This window comes from Danio rerio, chromosome 5 (assembly GCF_049306965.1).
Source record: "Danio rerio strain Tuebingen ecotype United States chromosome 5, GRCz12tu, whole genome shotgun sequence".
In the NCBI taxonomy this organism is placed as follows: domain Eukaryota; kingdom Metazoa; phylum Chordata; class Actinopteri; order Cypriniformes; family Danionidae; genus Danio; species Danio rerio.
In genome coordinates, this window is record NC_133180.1 from 20053508 (window position 1) to 20069149 (window position 15642).

The following is a 15642-nucleotide window of genomic DNA, read 5'->3' on the forward strand; positions in this document are numbered from 1 at the left end:
TTGCAAATCTCTGTAATTGTGTAATTTAATTAGTGTTAAATGTCAAGTGCTACCATACATAACTAATTCTCTCAATTTCTTTCCCTTTGCTGTCTATATTTCCCTCTTCTTTCCATCTCTTCCAGGGAAGTGAAGGCGTTATGCCATCATATTGCCACAGAGCCAGGGCAGCTCAGTTTCAACAAAGGTGACGTGCTGCAGGTGCTCAGCAGGGCAGACTCTGATTGGCTGATGTGTGCTCTGGGCGATAGCCAGGGCCTTGTTCCCATCATATACGTCACCCTGATTGAAGACAGTCAGGAGCGTTGAAACTCAAGGGCCCCAATACAAACTGCAGTGGGATGCATTGGGGAATAAAGCGAAGGGTGCCAGTTTTTGGAATATAGAAGCTGCTGCACAAGAGATGAGTCTGACAGATTCATTTTGTGCTCGCATCTGTATGTAAACACCAACACACCACTACTTACACACAAACACCACACTTTGCTGTTGTGAAAGCACCCTGTTTGTTTCAGTGAACAGCAATGAGCCAACCAGTGAATAGAAAGTGTAGATCTAGTTACCGAGTAGTGAAATCGTTTGCAACGAGCCATCAGGTTTTGCAATTTAGCTTGTAATCATAAATGTCAATAGCCTTTTAAAAAGAACTAAAAACCAAATGAAGTTAGATGACACCACGGGCACATATGCCTTGTCTTTATTAAATACTGTATGATTTTATGTAATCTAGATGTTAACCAATTCAATGTGTTGCGACCAACAGTGTGTGCATGTGCTCTTTAGAGGCCGTGCGTAACCCCGGTGGTCATTTGTGAACATCTCGTTCTCACAACATGAAGCTGAATAGTACATCACTGAATAACAGACGCATCTGTTTTTAAGTCTACATAACGCAAAGATTGAATAAGATTCAATATTTGCTCAGCCTTACAGGACAAGGGAAATCTGTCAATCTAGATGCTTTTTTCCCCAACTTGTGCTGCTTTGACAGGTAAATAGATAAGCTAATGCTATCTTGCCCCTTCATTTCATGCTTCATCCACCAATAAGGGATAAATTACAGCAGGATTGGCAGCATGTAATGCAGTGCACTACAAATGTTCCTTCTTTTATTCCATACTTAATTTTAAATGTGCTATATTCCTTCCTATAACAGCCTTTGCACAATCTGCAGGAGATATAGAAAGGGAACATGTCTAATATTTATCTGCATTCAACTTTGGTTTAAGGAGTTCTTTTGGCCTATATTTATTAAGATAGATCAATGTGTAAATGACCGAAAGGATGTTTAGATGGAATTTAATAAAGTTTTATGTAAGTTTTTGATTAGCGAAAACTATTTTAATGGGATTTGGTTGCAGATCCCTTTCCCTTTTATACAGTCGGTTAATGAGATTATATTCTCCAGCTAACAATATGATCATTTGATTGAATATTATCCACAAATACGTTCACCTGCCATCTTTGCAGTGGAGGACAAAGATATTTGGACAAGCGCAGTGAAATACCCTATACAATACTGTAGCAGTAACCTGTTGTGCTTTAATTTATGGCCATTTGATGTGCTAAATTGAACTCAAGGAGAGGCCTTATGGAAGGGAATGTGTATTATGTATTTTATTATAGAATTAAATTGTTATTCCAGGACTTGAGGATGATCAGCAATTAAATTAAATCTCTGGCCCCTCAGTATGACACGATATGCTTTAAAGTAATATATATAACATCATATATTGATTTGATTATTTCAGATTGCTTTATTGAGTCGTCATCAGTGTATGATTGTCAAAGTATGTTTTGTTCAAACAGCTCTATGATTTTTTTATGATTATTTTCTATTTATAAAATGCATTAGTCATTATTTTGTGTGTTTGTAATTGTAAATATGTTGCATTCTTTTGTTCTCGAAAAGGGGAATTACATTATTGAGATGACTTTGTTATTAACAGCTTTTAACTCTTAACAGTTAATAACGTTCAAATGTACATTATATTGTTATGGGATGTCATGAGTAGAAATAAAAACGCTCTCACCACAAAGCTGCGCAATCTAGATTGTAGTGCTGCTGCTTTAGGTCAGTCTTGGTCACTTAAGGTTTGTCTGTCGGTCTTCCAAATTCGCTTTGCTTCTCACTGAAGTCTACCCAGTAAATATTAAGGAAAGAGAGAGAGATTGCTAGAGAAATAGCTGTCCAGTGCCTTTTTGAACCATTGTGTCTGCTAGTGGGATTCAAAAGTGTCTCCTTACAAGTGGCTGTTGCAGTTGCTTTCTACTTCTGTATGAGGCAGGAGTAAAAGAAACAATGGCATCATCGCTTGTTTTGACTTTTCCTTGCGGATTGTTAGAGGATGAATATTAATGAAAGGGAATTCCAATTTGAAAGTCCTTTTTGGATGTATGTTCGTGCAATGTTCTCTCTCGCTCTCCCTCTCTCTATCTGCTTTGATCAATCCGATATTTCTGGCCTGTAAATACTGTATGATACCTGTAGCTCACCTGACTCTGCTGTTCCCTGTGTGACCATGTTGTGCTCCTATAATTACCATCATGTATGGAAATCAATAACAAAGTGCTCATTTGAACACTGACGCAGTGCCTCTTGTGTGTGTTTTTTTCTTATTCGTGCACTCAATAGAAGTGCTGTCTTAATGTGAATAATCTTTTGATGATTGTGGTGCTTATTAGATGTGTTAATGGTTAAATTCCAAGATCCAGGTGCCATTTGAATCTAAAACAATTTGTACACTGTCATATTACTGATCATTATGCATGATAGGTTAATTATAATTAGTTTTGATGGAAAAATGTAATTTCCCAGCAAGCATTTTTTGTTTTTAAAAGATTTCTAATAGACGTCTAAACATAGTCGTCTTGGCTAAACAAGGCTAAATTTGGGCTGTCAGTGACAATCTAATAGACGTCTAAGAATAGGCCAAAACTAGACAAGTCATCAAATAAACAGAAATGAATGACTACACATATAAAGTCTGTCTAATGTGTCTTTGTCGACTTGTTTTGGGCTATTGTTGGATGTCTATAAGATTTTCACTGACAGCCAAGTTTAGCCTTGCTTTAACAAAGCTGTCTATATTTAGATGTCCATTAGACGTCTGTTAAACTCAAAATCATTTGCTCGGTTTGCTGTTAAGGAGAGGTTCTTAGACTTAATTAAGCTTCTTAAACCTTAAGCATATTGTAGTATGGTATTCAAGGGGTGTAAAACTTTCTTGCAACCTTTAGTTGTTTTCTTTTGCTCAGTAGGACGTTAAAGAAGTTTTTTTTTTGTGAAATGGTGGTCACTAAAATGCAAGTCTACTAGCACACTGAGAGTCATTAAACATACACGCTAAACTAAATTAATACACGTGGCTCATGACGATGCATTAAGGTCTATGCAAGAAACTGAACAAACGTGAGCGCGTTCACGAGGTGTGGTAGTGACGTAAAATTCCCACATTAAAAAAACAAACAAATAAATTAATATTATGATGGTTTTGTTATAAAAAAATAAATATAATGTTTAACATTTAGTTATAATGAAAGAAATAAAACGTGTAACGCATCTCTAATGAAAACCTTCTCAGAGAGGCATTTCAACTTCAGCAAGAACGTCATGCGATCGATGACGACACACTCAGCAACATGGACGGAGGAAGAGAGTCAAAACAAACTTCCAAAGAAACATAAGGTATTTAAACTCCACACAAATACATATATGCAGTTGTAAAGCAAGCGCTGCATTGATTTGAACACAAATGTGTTGATGTAACGTATAGATTAGGAAGGAGTGACAAGCGTTACGACCCATGGTCTATAAATGTTTGTGTTGACAAACAAGTTAACGGTACTGTAACGGTACATTTTGTGATGACACCTTGTGGAGACTCGTTTGTATAGATAATTCTTTACTTTTACAGACAAATTACAGACGTTTTGTTACAAAAATCCACCCCGTGTTTTAATATTTATTTTGATCTACGTTACACAAAAGACGCGAAGTCGTAGTAAGTTACGATCAATGCTGTGAAAATTAACGTTAGCATAATTAAAATAGTTATAGGCTAACGTTAGTAATAAATATTAAACAGGCTACGTTGAAATTCGCCCAATAGTATTTAAATGTTTAATTAATATTCATAAGACTAGGGGTTTGTCGTAGAAGGAACATCGAGGAGACACCGAGCTGAAGCTGTAACGTTAGGCTATCTAACGTTAACGTTAATTCATATTTATAAGACTGGGGCTAAGTTAAGTTATACATATTTGAGACGATAACTTGTATTTATAGTTTTTTGCAAAGAATTATCTATTTTTTCCATTTTGTAAACCAGATTTAACGTTATTGGTTTACCAAATGCTTGAAGCAGGAGCCTTTAAAACCCCTTTTGGAGGCAGGTTGATAGTGTGTTTACTTCGATTATGTCGTACTTTAGATCCCTGTGACGCTTGTATAAAGTTACACACAATACGTGTTCTCGTTCTGACCTTTGATGTTGTTGCTATATATTCATAGGTTGTTTGTGAGAACTAACCTTCCCTCCCCCTCATTTCTTACGATCGTGGCTGAACTTTCCCCCAGTTTCCCCTCACACTCAGTTAAATGGTAGCGTGGTGTCTGTCTGTCTGCCTGACAGTTGTATAGAGAACAGCACTCTCCGGGTACTATGTGGACGCATGCCACAGAATGCCTGCACGCTGACTGCTTCAAAAGGTTTGAGCTAAAATTTTCTTGAAATCCCTACTAGTTGTATAAATCTTTATTGCTTTATTTATGACATAAATTACATTTAATTATTAATCAGGCTTTGCGTGGCAAGGTTACTATTCTGTTTACGTTGTTTCATGCGTGTTTATGCATGTTGTCGACGGTGTTTGAAATTGTCATACAGTATTTATTTACCTAATAAGCTTTGAATTTTGTTATCAGTTTTCACATAGTAATTAGTGATTTTTGTGCTTTTGCCATTTTTATCACCAAGATATAGTACTTTTTATTTTAAAAATACATATATTTAGCTGCCTTTTATTTCAGTTTTAAGTTTTGGACATTTTAATTTGTCTTTAACACTTAAACTTATTTCAACCAAACTGAAATAAAATAAGCTTGGAGGTTTATGTGGAAATTATAAATATTTACAATTAGGTTTTATTTGTTTACATCTGTTATCTATCAGAGTAAGGATTAATTTTAGTTAATGCCCCAGCCGGCATTTCAACGGTGATTCAACGTTGAATCAACGTCAGGTCTATGGTTGGATCAACGTTGAATTACCTTTCGATTTTGCAAATTGGATCAACGTTTATATAGTGACGTTGTTTCACCGTCGGACCACCACCGGTGATTCACCGTTGAAATCACAACGTTGTTTCACTCTTACCTTTTTCATGGGTGAATTATGATCGTTTTGTAGACGTTGAATGAAGGTTGAATTACCTTTCGATTTTGCAAATTGGATCAACGTTGATACCGTGACGTTGTTTCACCGTCATACATTTCAACGTAAGTTAAATAGGAATTACATACAACGCAAAGTCCATAAATATAGCAAACAAATTTTTACTAATTAAAAATACACGACACAAATACACAACTTAGCCTGTGTATCAATTTATTTAATACACACCTCATTATTTCAATTATTCTAAATATACAGCAACATTTACAGCATACATCATTAAAACCATGCAGGTTACTATACATGCTCAAATACAGAAAAAGGCATACAATTAAATAGTCACTTTTTAATTAGGTTTCATGAATTAAAGTTAGTTAATGTTTACTAACATGAACAAAGAACAAATACTTGTACAGCATTTATTAATCATTTAATTAATTGAAATATGTCCCGATGCTATTAAAATCAAAATGCATGCTTGTTAACATTAATGCACTGAGCTGACATGAACTGTACTTTCTTTATATGAAAGATGCTTCATTGTTCTTTGTTCATGTTAGTAAATACATTAACACTTACTAATACAACCTTATTGTAAAGTGTTACCGTCTTCAGAAAGACAGATACTAACTAAATTAAACTAAGTAACTAAATTACGCTTCAACCATCACAGTCTCCAAAATACAATTCCGTTTACAAAGTTTACAAAATACCCATTTTTAAAGTGGCTGCAGTAAAAAAAAGAAAATAAAAAACATCACTCACAACTAAGAATCAAAAGTGAAATACATTACATCTGTTTGAGGTTTTATAGGTTGAGAGAAAAACTTAAGGTAAAAGATGGCACTGGGACAAAGAATCAAGTGTATAACACTTAAACATCTATATCAGTCTAGCAGTTAAATACATATTTATTTCTCAAACACCAGGTGAGTTTCCTTCAAAATCAATAATGAGGTTTGCTATTGTGAATGAATGGCTTCACTTTCACAATAGTGAAAACTCATGCTATAATCTAAACCTGACATTACTCCTTCACTTTGCAGGTCTGCATGCTAAATATTTAGTAGTTTTTTTTTTTGCATAAAGTACATCTATTGTGTTTAGCATTACTGCAGCAAAACTGAGCACCTGTGACAGTGGAACATGTAGACAAATATTTCAGTAAATCATCAAGAAAATGTGTAGAATATATGGTTTGATTCTCTCTCACAAACACAACAGTAAAAGCAATTTGTTATTCCATTATTATTAGTATCATAAAAATTGCATGTTCACATGGGTCTTATAATAATGGCTCACATTTGTGAATGTAGGACCACTATTTCACTATTACATGTCACATTAACTGTTCATATAGGTTCTGTTATTAAGTACTTGTGTCATCCCAGAGACCTGTTAATCTTCAGAACACAAACTAAAATATTTTAGATTAAATGCTCCTCATCCTCTACAGACAGCAATAGTCCCAAGATGGTCATTGTCAAGATAAGGCACAAAACACATTGTCAAAATGTTCCATGTGACTTCAGTGATTTCAACTGTGAACATACCAAGCTCCAACAACACTTTAGTGAGGCAAAACAAAACAGTAAATACAAATGTGTTTGCGTATATCTCTCCCGCATCAGATCAGCATGTGTGTTTACTACGAGCAGTATGCACACACCATGACCTGTTGTGGCAAAGGCAAACAAGTTATTTTTACAGTACTTACTGTGATTTAACCTTTATGACAAATGTACTGGACCTGTTACACATATCTTTTATGAACACAAATTTCACTGTAACGGATGCTGTTGTTTTGCTCCAGTTATACCTTTAGAGAACACCGTATTAGTCAGACATCCATACAAAAGCAGAGAGTTTGGTCTTGTGTAGCAGAACTGCAATAGATGTCTGTCTGTCTGTCTGTCTGTCTGTCTGTCTGTCTGTCTGTCTGTCTGTCTGTCTGTCTGTCTGTCTGTCTGTCTGTCTGTCTGTCTGTCTGTCTGTCTGTCTGTCTGTCTGTCTGTCTGTCTGTCTGTCTGTCTGTCTGTCTGTCTGTCTGTCTGTCTGTCTGTCTGTCTGTCTGTCTGTCTGTCTGTCTGTCTGTCTGTCTGTCTGTCTGTCTGGGCTGACACTGGTTTAGGCCATCAGTATGTCCTTGATGACCTCAAATGGAGCTTCCAGAAAACCTGCAATAAATGAAATACGAGGTTACAACTAAGTTGGTGTCTGCTATTATACAAAGTGAAATTCAAATATTTATTTTTTATTGAATCCAAATTTGTCCTATAATATCGTCACACTCAATAATTTTGACTCATCCATCTGAATATTCCTAACTAAGAGAAGTGAAGAATTAGGTGTGATATCGTCAGGAAGCCCTTCGCCACCACCGGTGCCAGCATTTCCAGAATTCAAATTTCAGATTCTCAAAAAAATTACATTTTTTTTTAACAAAGGCTGCAGTAAAGAATCATGAAACATTCAACACATCTAATAATTACAAGTTGTTGTAAACCATTACATGTACTGTAAAAGCTGTTTGAAGCTTTTTAGACATATGGTTGAGAAAAACTCTAGAAGGAGTAGCACTTCTGCAAAAGTCTGCATGTAGGACAGATAATTAAAGGGATAGTTCAAAATGTTTATTCTGTCGTCATTTACTGACCACGTTTAACACAAAAGAAGATATTTTGAAGAAAGCTGCAAATCTATAACCATTGACTTCTATAGTATTTTTTTCTACTATGGAGGTCAATGTTTACAGGTTTTTAGTTTTTTTTTCAGAATAGCCTCTTTTTTTGTTCAACAAAATAAACTCATAATGGTTTTAAACCATTTGGGGAGTAAAATGTGAGTAAATTTTCATTCTTGGTTGAACTATCCCTTTCAGTTGGAAAACACCAGAATTCTTAAGTACACCCCTTTCGCAAGACAGATGATTCATTTCATTTCTCATCTTAATCCTCAAGTTTTTAATATTTAGATTTATTTAAATAGTATGTTTATTTATTTGTTTTAAGGACATTTAATAAAAACAACTTCTCAATGACATCACATGTACTGGACCTGCTACACATGTATCACTATTTTTATGAATACAAATTTCACTGTAACAGGTGCTGTTGTTTTGCTCCAGTAATACCTTTAGAGAACACAGTAGTAGTCAGACATCCATACAAAAGCCTTGGCGTGGAATAGCAGAACTGCAGTCAGTCCAGGCTGACACAGGTTTAGGCCATCTGCGTGTTCTTGATGCCCCTCAACTGGACCTTCCAGAAAACCCAGAAAATTAAAACCCATTACACCTCTTATCTGCTACTATACAAAGTGTAATTTAAGCATTAATTTCTAACTAAATACATATTTGTTCCCCAATACTGTCACATATAGTATAACATCACAACATGATTTCACAATAATAATATCAATATAACAATATAATATCACAACATAGCCTAACAATCAATAAACAAACAGATTAGAAAGAGAATATCACCAACCAAAGCATCAAGAAGATTTAACAGATAGCTTAGTTAAAGCTAAAGTAAACTTACATGGACAAAGCCTTTTCCATTCAATGCTGTGCAAGTTAGTGCGTCTCTGGAGTAAGTTACATCTCTAAAAGCAAAAACAACAACAACAGTGAAACGACAGCAGTTCACTTTGTAATAATAACACTAATGATACAGCGTATAAAAAGGATATTGTTTTATAACGTTGCTCAGTAACTTTAAACTGCGTTTAGAGTTTATCGCTTTGAATTTGCCATAAAAACGCTCATTTAGACTAACGTTAAACATGTGACATTACCTCGAGGTTAGCTGCGCGTCACCGGAGCGCAAACGACTAAAAACCAAACTGGAAAGTTTTAAATGCTTCAAAATTCGAAACACTACACCAAGTCACATTTAAGATACACTGTGTGTAAAACAAAATCGGGGGGTAAATAAAACATTAAAGCATCTAAAAACACGCTTACCTCTGAATTCTGCTGCACTGCAGGTCAGGTGTTCGTAATTAAGTGAAGTGAAGCGCTGCGCGTGGCCGCGTGCGCCTAGTCCTCCGATACCATGGTAACCAAACATGTTGAATGTTGGGTGAAGACATGACGTTTATTCAACATACAGATCATGATAAAAAATGTCAACGTTGATTTGTACAAGGATTTCTGTAACTTTTTTCAACCATTTATCATTCAACATTTTTTCAACATTAAAGCAACTACTGACGTATTTTCAACCACATTTCAACGTTGAAGCCTTGTCATATGCAGGCTGTTTTTCAACCGTTCAACATTAAACGTTCTATCAACATTTTTTCAACGTTCAAAACACATCTGACCTTATTTCAACCATATTTCAACGTTGAAGGTCGGTCGTGTGCCGGCTGGGGCTAGTTATAATATTGTTAATTAAAATCCAGAGTTGCGTTTAACATAAGTTAATGCACTGTAAACTAACATGAACAATTTTTACTTTTAACAAACATGAAGAAATATTGTAAAATATATTGCTTGTTGTTTGTTTAGCTATAGTAGTATCTAATGTTTATGAATAAAACCCTATGAAATGTTACTATAACATTGACATTTTATTTAAATGAACAAAAAATGTTTTAAAACAGTTTATCATCAACACTGATGTTTTTCTTGAGGCACTGTTAACTTCCTCAGTTTGTTTTGAAAACTTGCTTCATGAAACACGTGTCTCTCTGACACTTCCTAAAACTGACTTGATAGTCTTTTTATTTAAAGTATAAATCTTTAGAAGTTCAGTTTAACCTACAACATGAATGAATGATTCCCTTTAACCCAATGTCAAGGGATGTCAGACGAAGAGAAGCACATGCGCGTTCTTAAATGTTTTGGTTGCATCATACTGTTGCTCAATGACGCCATCTAGTGTTGGTCACACTTTTAAAACCATTTGTGCCACATTTGTGTTTACAGTCGAATTTCAAGACAAGAGGACCATCATCTCATCCTTCAAGAAGACATATGTGAAGCATCATCAAGGTCCACTGGGTGAGAGAGATGCCATCACAAACACCCATCTCAGATTGTGCAGGGGAACATTCTCCACCAATGGACCCCGGATTATCAAGCACTTCACCAAGAAACGAGGGAATTCCTCCATCAGCAACTAGCGATCCCACTGACCAATCAAATATCACAGTTTCCCATATTGAATCCCACAGGCCCAGGTTTGGTTCTGGTGCTCAGGCTAAAGAAAAACTGAAGTTTATTTTGGGTGCTTCTGAAGATAATTCCTCTGATGATGAGCCTCTGGTTAAGAACCAAACCACCACACATCAGCCCAAAAACACAGAGACACTTAATGCTGAACCTACCGCATCATCAGAAATGCCGCCAACACCAGTTCCATCGACGGGTTTAAGGTAAGCATCCTTAGAGATCTTTTATTCTTTACTGGGGCCATCATCACAATGACAGCTGAACAAACTCAGAGTTACAGGATTAGCTTGAGGTTGACAAAATAAAACCAGTGCAATCAGGCTTTGTCGATCATGACACTGATCATAAGCTTTCTCTGTTAACTCAGACTTTGATCCTGAGTTCATGAGTGTTTGAAGGCATGACATCGGTGGCAAACAGCCAATCACAAGCATTGCCTTCCAAAATAAAGATTGACTTCTCACAAGAGTACAATTCACAGGTGGAGAATACAAAGTTTACAAATGCAAAGAATTTAAAAACATTTATAGAGCAAGATGAAAGGAGCTGACCATGAAAAATGACAGCTACAAGAAAAGAACTTGCTTTTATTAATGCATATACAGTAGTTGATATGTAGAGATATACAAGACTCAAATATCTAAAAGCTAACGTGTAGTCATTTTGAAGCTTTATCTGCAGATTAAAAATAAAGCTTATTTATCTAAATATCTATTTATATTTATTTAAACAAAAAAAACTAAACTAAACTAAATTTGCTTATGTTTAATAAATCATAGATATAATATTGAGATATGATCTAAAACAACAAATAATTGTAATATATTGTTTTACTGGGTGGCACAGTGGGTAGCACTGTCACCTTGCAGCAAGACGTTTGCTAGTTTAAGTCTTCGGCTGGGTCAGGTGGCATTTCTGTGTGGAGTTTGCATGTTCTCTCTGTGTTTGCGTTGTTTTCCCCCACAAGTCCAATGAAATGCTCTATACTGTAGGTGAATTGGGTAAGCTGAATTGTCCGTATTGTATGTGTGTGAATGAGAGTTTCTAGATGTTTCCTAGTGATTGATTGCGGCTGGAAGGGCATCTGCTGTGTAAAAAACATGTGCTTGATAAGTTGGTGGTTCATTCCGCTGTGGCAACCCCTGATTAATAAAGGGACTAAGCCGAAAAGAAAATGAATGAATGAATGTTTTACTATATTCCTTTTGGCTTAGTCCCTTATTTATCAGGGGTCTCCCCAGCGGTATGAACTGCTAACTATTCTGCCATATTTTTTATGTGGCGTTTGCACCTCCATCTGCAACCTAGTACTGGGAAACACCCATACACACTCACATTTACACACACACTATAGCCAATTTAGCTCATCCAGTTCACTTATAGCACATGTCTTTGGACTGTGGGGGAAACCAAATCCCTTACTAACCTGGGGAGAACATGCAAACTCCACACAGAAATGCCACTGGCTCAGTCGGGACTCGAACAAGCGACCTTCTTGCTGTGAGGCAACAGTGCTAACCACTGAGCCACCCTGCTGCCTGGTTTTACTATATTGTGGCCTTAAATAGAGCAAGAGAAACTAGAGGAATCTCTTTTAATGTTTTTTTTTATTTGAGTTATTGGTTGAGTGTGATCTCTAAAATAAGAACAATAACCCCGGAGCAGGTTAGCCATACAGTGTAAATTTAGCATTGCGACACAGAATGATTAAAGGAAAGATACCACCAAGGTTCCTAAAACCCTGGATTGCTGCAAACTAACCTGAAATTTAACTGTTCAGCCAGCTTATCCAGTTTCTGGCCCCTGGTATGATTAGGATTAAACTGCTGATGAAAAATTTACATTATACATAATTTCCCTTTATTCATTGGCAGAAATATAATTGTAAATGTTTTTGAATGTAGATGTATTTGCATAATAATATTACCTTTTAACACAGCAGAATTATGTTAAAAATAAGAAAATATAAAGTAATAAAACTGTTAATAATGAACTATTAATAACTGTTAATTATTGTTATAATTATACTATTAATTATTAACTAAAATAGTTAATAATTTACTTAATAATTAACCTCTTGCAGTAAATTTGATATAAAACCTTGTACCTTTTTGTGTGCCAAAAGAATTTTGTCATTTAAACAAATTTGAGCTACATTATATCTTGAGTATACCATATATTAGGGCTACATGATAATGGAAAAAATGGACATTGTAGTATTTTGTTTTTCTGCGATTAATATTGCAATGTGAGTATAATTAATTTCACAAGTTAACTTTAGTACTGTAGGTGAATGCATGTGTATAAAATATACATAATTACTCAGAAATACATAAAATCAACACATTAAAGCACAGATGAAAGCAATAAACAATGATAAAAATAAAATAAATCATTTAAAAATAATTTCACATGTAAAATAACACTTCATTGTAGAAATAAACACAATCAGTCTTTGTTAAAGTGGCCAACTTTATAATTTCCTTTGCCAAAATTATTTAAATTCAACAGGAATCTTAGTCAGAGGCCTTGAAAATACATCAAAATAAAAATATTTAATACTATTATAATAAGGTTAAACTTCGCAATCAAGACATTACTCTGAACTGTAGTTCCTGGTTAATGATAATCCCAATTAAAATGTCTTTTTAAAATAAATAAAAACAATTTTCATTCTAGTCAAAATTAACCAAATAAACCTTTCTCTCGAATATTTTGAAATTCTGTAAAAGATTCTTGCTCTGTTAAACATAATTTGGGAAATATAATTTTAAAAAAATAATTTTAATTATTAATCATTTTAACTTTAAGGTACACATGCATACATCAGGCGTACTTGCATATATAAATAAATAGCATCCACTTGCAGTACATTTAAAAGTTTCTTCAAAAGAAATGCAGTTTATCATTACAAAATATTAGCTACTTCAGAACTTGGATGCAGTACATACTGAATGCAAACACATACTAGTTCAGAAGACCGGGATTTCAACATGCCCGATATTTTTGTATAATTTTTAACTTTGTTGTCAAGTCTTGACATTTGCTCTTAGTATCGGTAGGGGACACTATGCACCACATGAAGAGTCCAATGTCAAACGGGACAGAGTTAAGGACCTGAAGTACAGCCATATGGTCATTCTCAGCACACTCTGTGATCACGTGACTCGCTTATGCTTGTCACCTGTTAAAGTGTCATGCCGCACATTGCTGCACTATTAATGGCTGCACCGCTCCCGATGTTCACTTTCAAAGTCATTCCCATTGCGTTTCACTGCAGATGCATCTATCCAGATTGTTTCCAGTGTCAGTGTATTTTGGGATGAGTTATGTCAAGATGTTTTCATGCGGCCTCTGGCTCTTGGTTTGTAACCCGTAAGATGTTGTTGTCCAGTGGATAAAGGCTGACAATCCAGAGCAGAACACACACATTTTGTTGTTCTAGCAATGGAAGTGAAACCTTACAGGCCGAAAGGTAAGGTCACTTTTTTGGGGGGTGACATTTGGATTGTTTTGGTTGAGCTTGTCAACATGGATTTTTTTTTGTTGAGTGTTTGTGTTTGTGTTTGTGTTTGTGTTTGTTTGTGTGTGTGTGTGTGTGTGTGTGTGTGTGTGTGTGTGTGTGTGTGTGTGTGTGTGTGTGTGTGTGTGTGTAAAAATTACAGGTTGCTGTGTTTGGCAGCTTTGCAAACTACAATTAACAACACTTTTTTTTAAAAGCATAGACATAATATGGCTATATTTTCAGTTTGTTTGCAGAGATTAAGCATTCTGAATCAAAGTTAGTAGTTTATTAGAGTTTGAATGGAATTTTGTATGTCATTTTTTGGGGGAGAAACTAAAACCAATGAACACCCTTACAAGGCTTTTCGCATGTTTATCTTAAGCGTGGTTGTGCAGTGAGGTTCTCATTGATATGGGGGAGGGGATGTGAAAGTTAGAGAGAGCAAAAGAGGAAAAGGGAGGGAACATAAAACACTAGGTTAGATGTTGTGTTTTCATCTGCTGAATTTTCACCTGACACTTCGCCATGGACACAGAAGGAGGAGAAACGCTCAACTGGTTTCAGTGCCTCAAACGGTTTGTACCAGCCATTCATTTTGTTCTTCAAGAGTGAACAGTATGTTCTTGACAAGAGAGAGTAGACTGAAAGTATAAAAAGGGGTGGGGTTTGTGTTGTTATTCCTAGCAGTGTAGCATGACACAGCGGCGTGTGTTTATCTGAAGTGCATATAGAACAGAGTTCGGAATGCACAACTTTTTTTTTGCAGTTTTTCCCAAAAATGAGCAGCATTGTTCAGATTGTGCATGAAGTGTTACGTAATGTAACCTGATCTTGTTAGCATGCTTCTTTCTGAGGTATACACTTGCATAAGTTCTGAGAACAGAGAACACATTAGTGGGGAAATAATAGCTATGTTTGAAAGTTCTCCTGATGCCTCGTCCAGTTCTTTAGATAACAGTAGTACTGCTGTTTACTGTTCGTGAGATGGTAAAATGCTAGATAATTGAAAATGGATGTTAGGTCTCAGAGCGTCTCATTCTTATCAGGATTCTCAAACAAAGATAATAAAAGTTTAATGTAATTGCACAAAATAGGATGTGTAGAAATAAACTCTGAACCACTAGCATTGAGCGCATAAGTCAGAAGCATTATAAAAATCTATTGACTCTTTGATGCACAATGCATAGGTAACTATGTTTGTATTTCCATGTTAGATTTAATTGTGCATGTTTATATTCCTTGTTATCACATATACGTTTTTTTTGGTGGATTTTCATAATTAAAAAGACAATTACATGCAATATGTTTAGAAAGCAAATATCTAATTTCCTTAGATTGCATTATATATGTGATAACTAAATGCATTTATAAAAATTATTAATGTTTTGTTTACTATAGAAACCCAAATAATTAGGACTATCATACATATCATTGCAATATTCTATTTTAAATAAAGTACTCTTTATTTATTAATCTAGATATATATATATATATATATATATATATATATATATATATATATATATATATATATATATATATATATATATATATAT

General features: G+C 35.0%; 2 protein-coding genes and 1 long non-coding RNA gene across 25 annotated transcripts in view; 2 read left to right on the forward strand and 1 right to left on the reverse strand.

The window, feature by feature from the left end:
* The window catches only part of rusc2 (RUN and SH3 domain containing 2), a 28066-nt gene extending 25478 nt beyond the window's left edge, over positions 1-2588 (forward strand). For all 4 annotated transcript variants that reach the window (XM_005165190.6, XM_005165191.6, XM_073952072.1 and 1 more), the window contains one exon: positions 126-2588. In XM_005165190.6, the coding sequence (XP_005165247.1) occupies positions 126-309 (184 nt within the window). In that variant the 3' untranslated portion in view covers positions 310-2588. The remainder of the gene's footprint in view (positions 1-125) is intronic.
* A 1033-nt stretch (positions 2589-3621) lies between these two features.
* Positions 3622-15642, forward strand: part of acacb (acetyl-CoA carboxylase beta) — a 54239-nt gene continuing 42218 nt past the window's right edge. For 4 of the 20 annotated variants that reach the window (XM_073952055.1, XM_073952057.1, XM_073952060.1 and 1 more), the window contains exons 1-3: positions 3622-3688; positions 4635-4711; positions 10336-10784. In XM_073952055.1, the coding sequence (XP_073808156.1) occupies positions 10420-10784 (365 nt within the window). In that variant the 5' untranslated portion in view covers positions 3622-3688; positions 4635-4711; positions 10336-10419. Of the gene's footprint in view, positions 3689-4588; positions 4712-10335; positions 10785-13826; positions 14057-14541; positions 14662-15642 lie in introns of those variants that run through there. The other 16 variants (XM_073952054.1, XM_073952056.1, XM_073952059.1 and 13 more) reach the window with 4 other exon arrangements.
* LOC103911062 (uncharacterized) lies at positions 5543-9429 on the reverse strand. Its single transcript, XR_011015464.2, has 4 exons — positions 9367-9429; positions 8942-9005; positions 8530-8656; positions 5543-7573 (listed from the first exon to the last, which is right to left on the reverse strand). It is a non-coding gene; the product is annotated as an uncharacterized lncRNA (long non-coding RNA).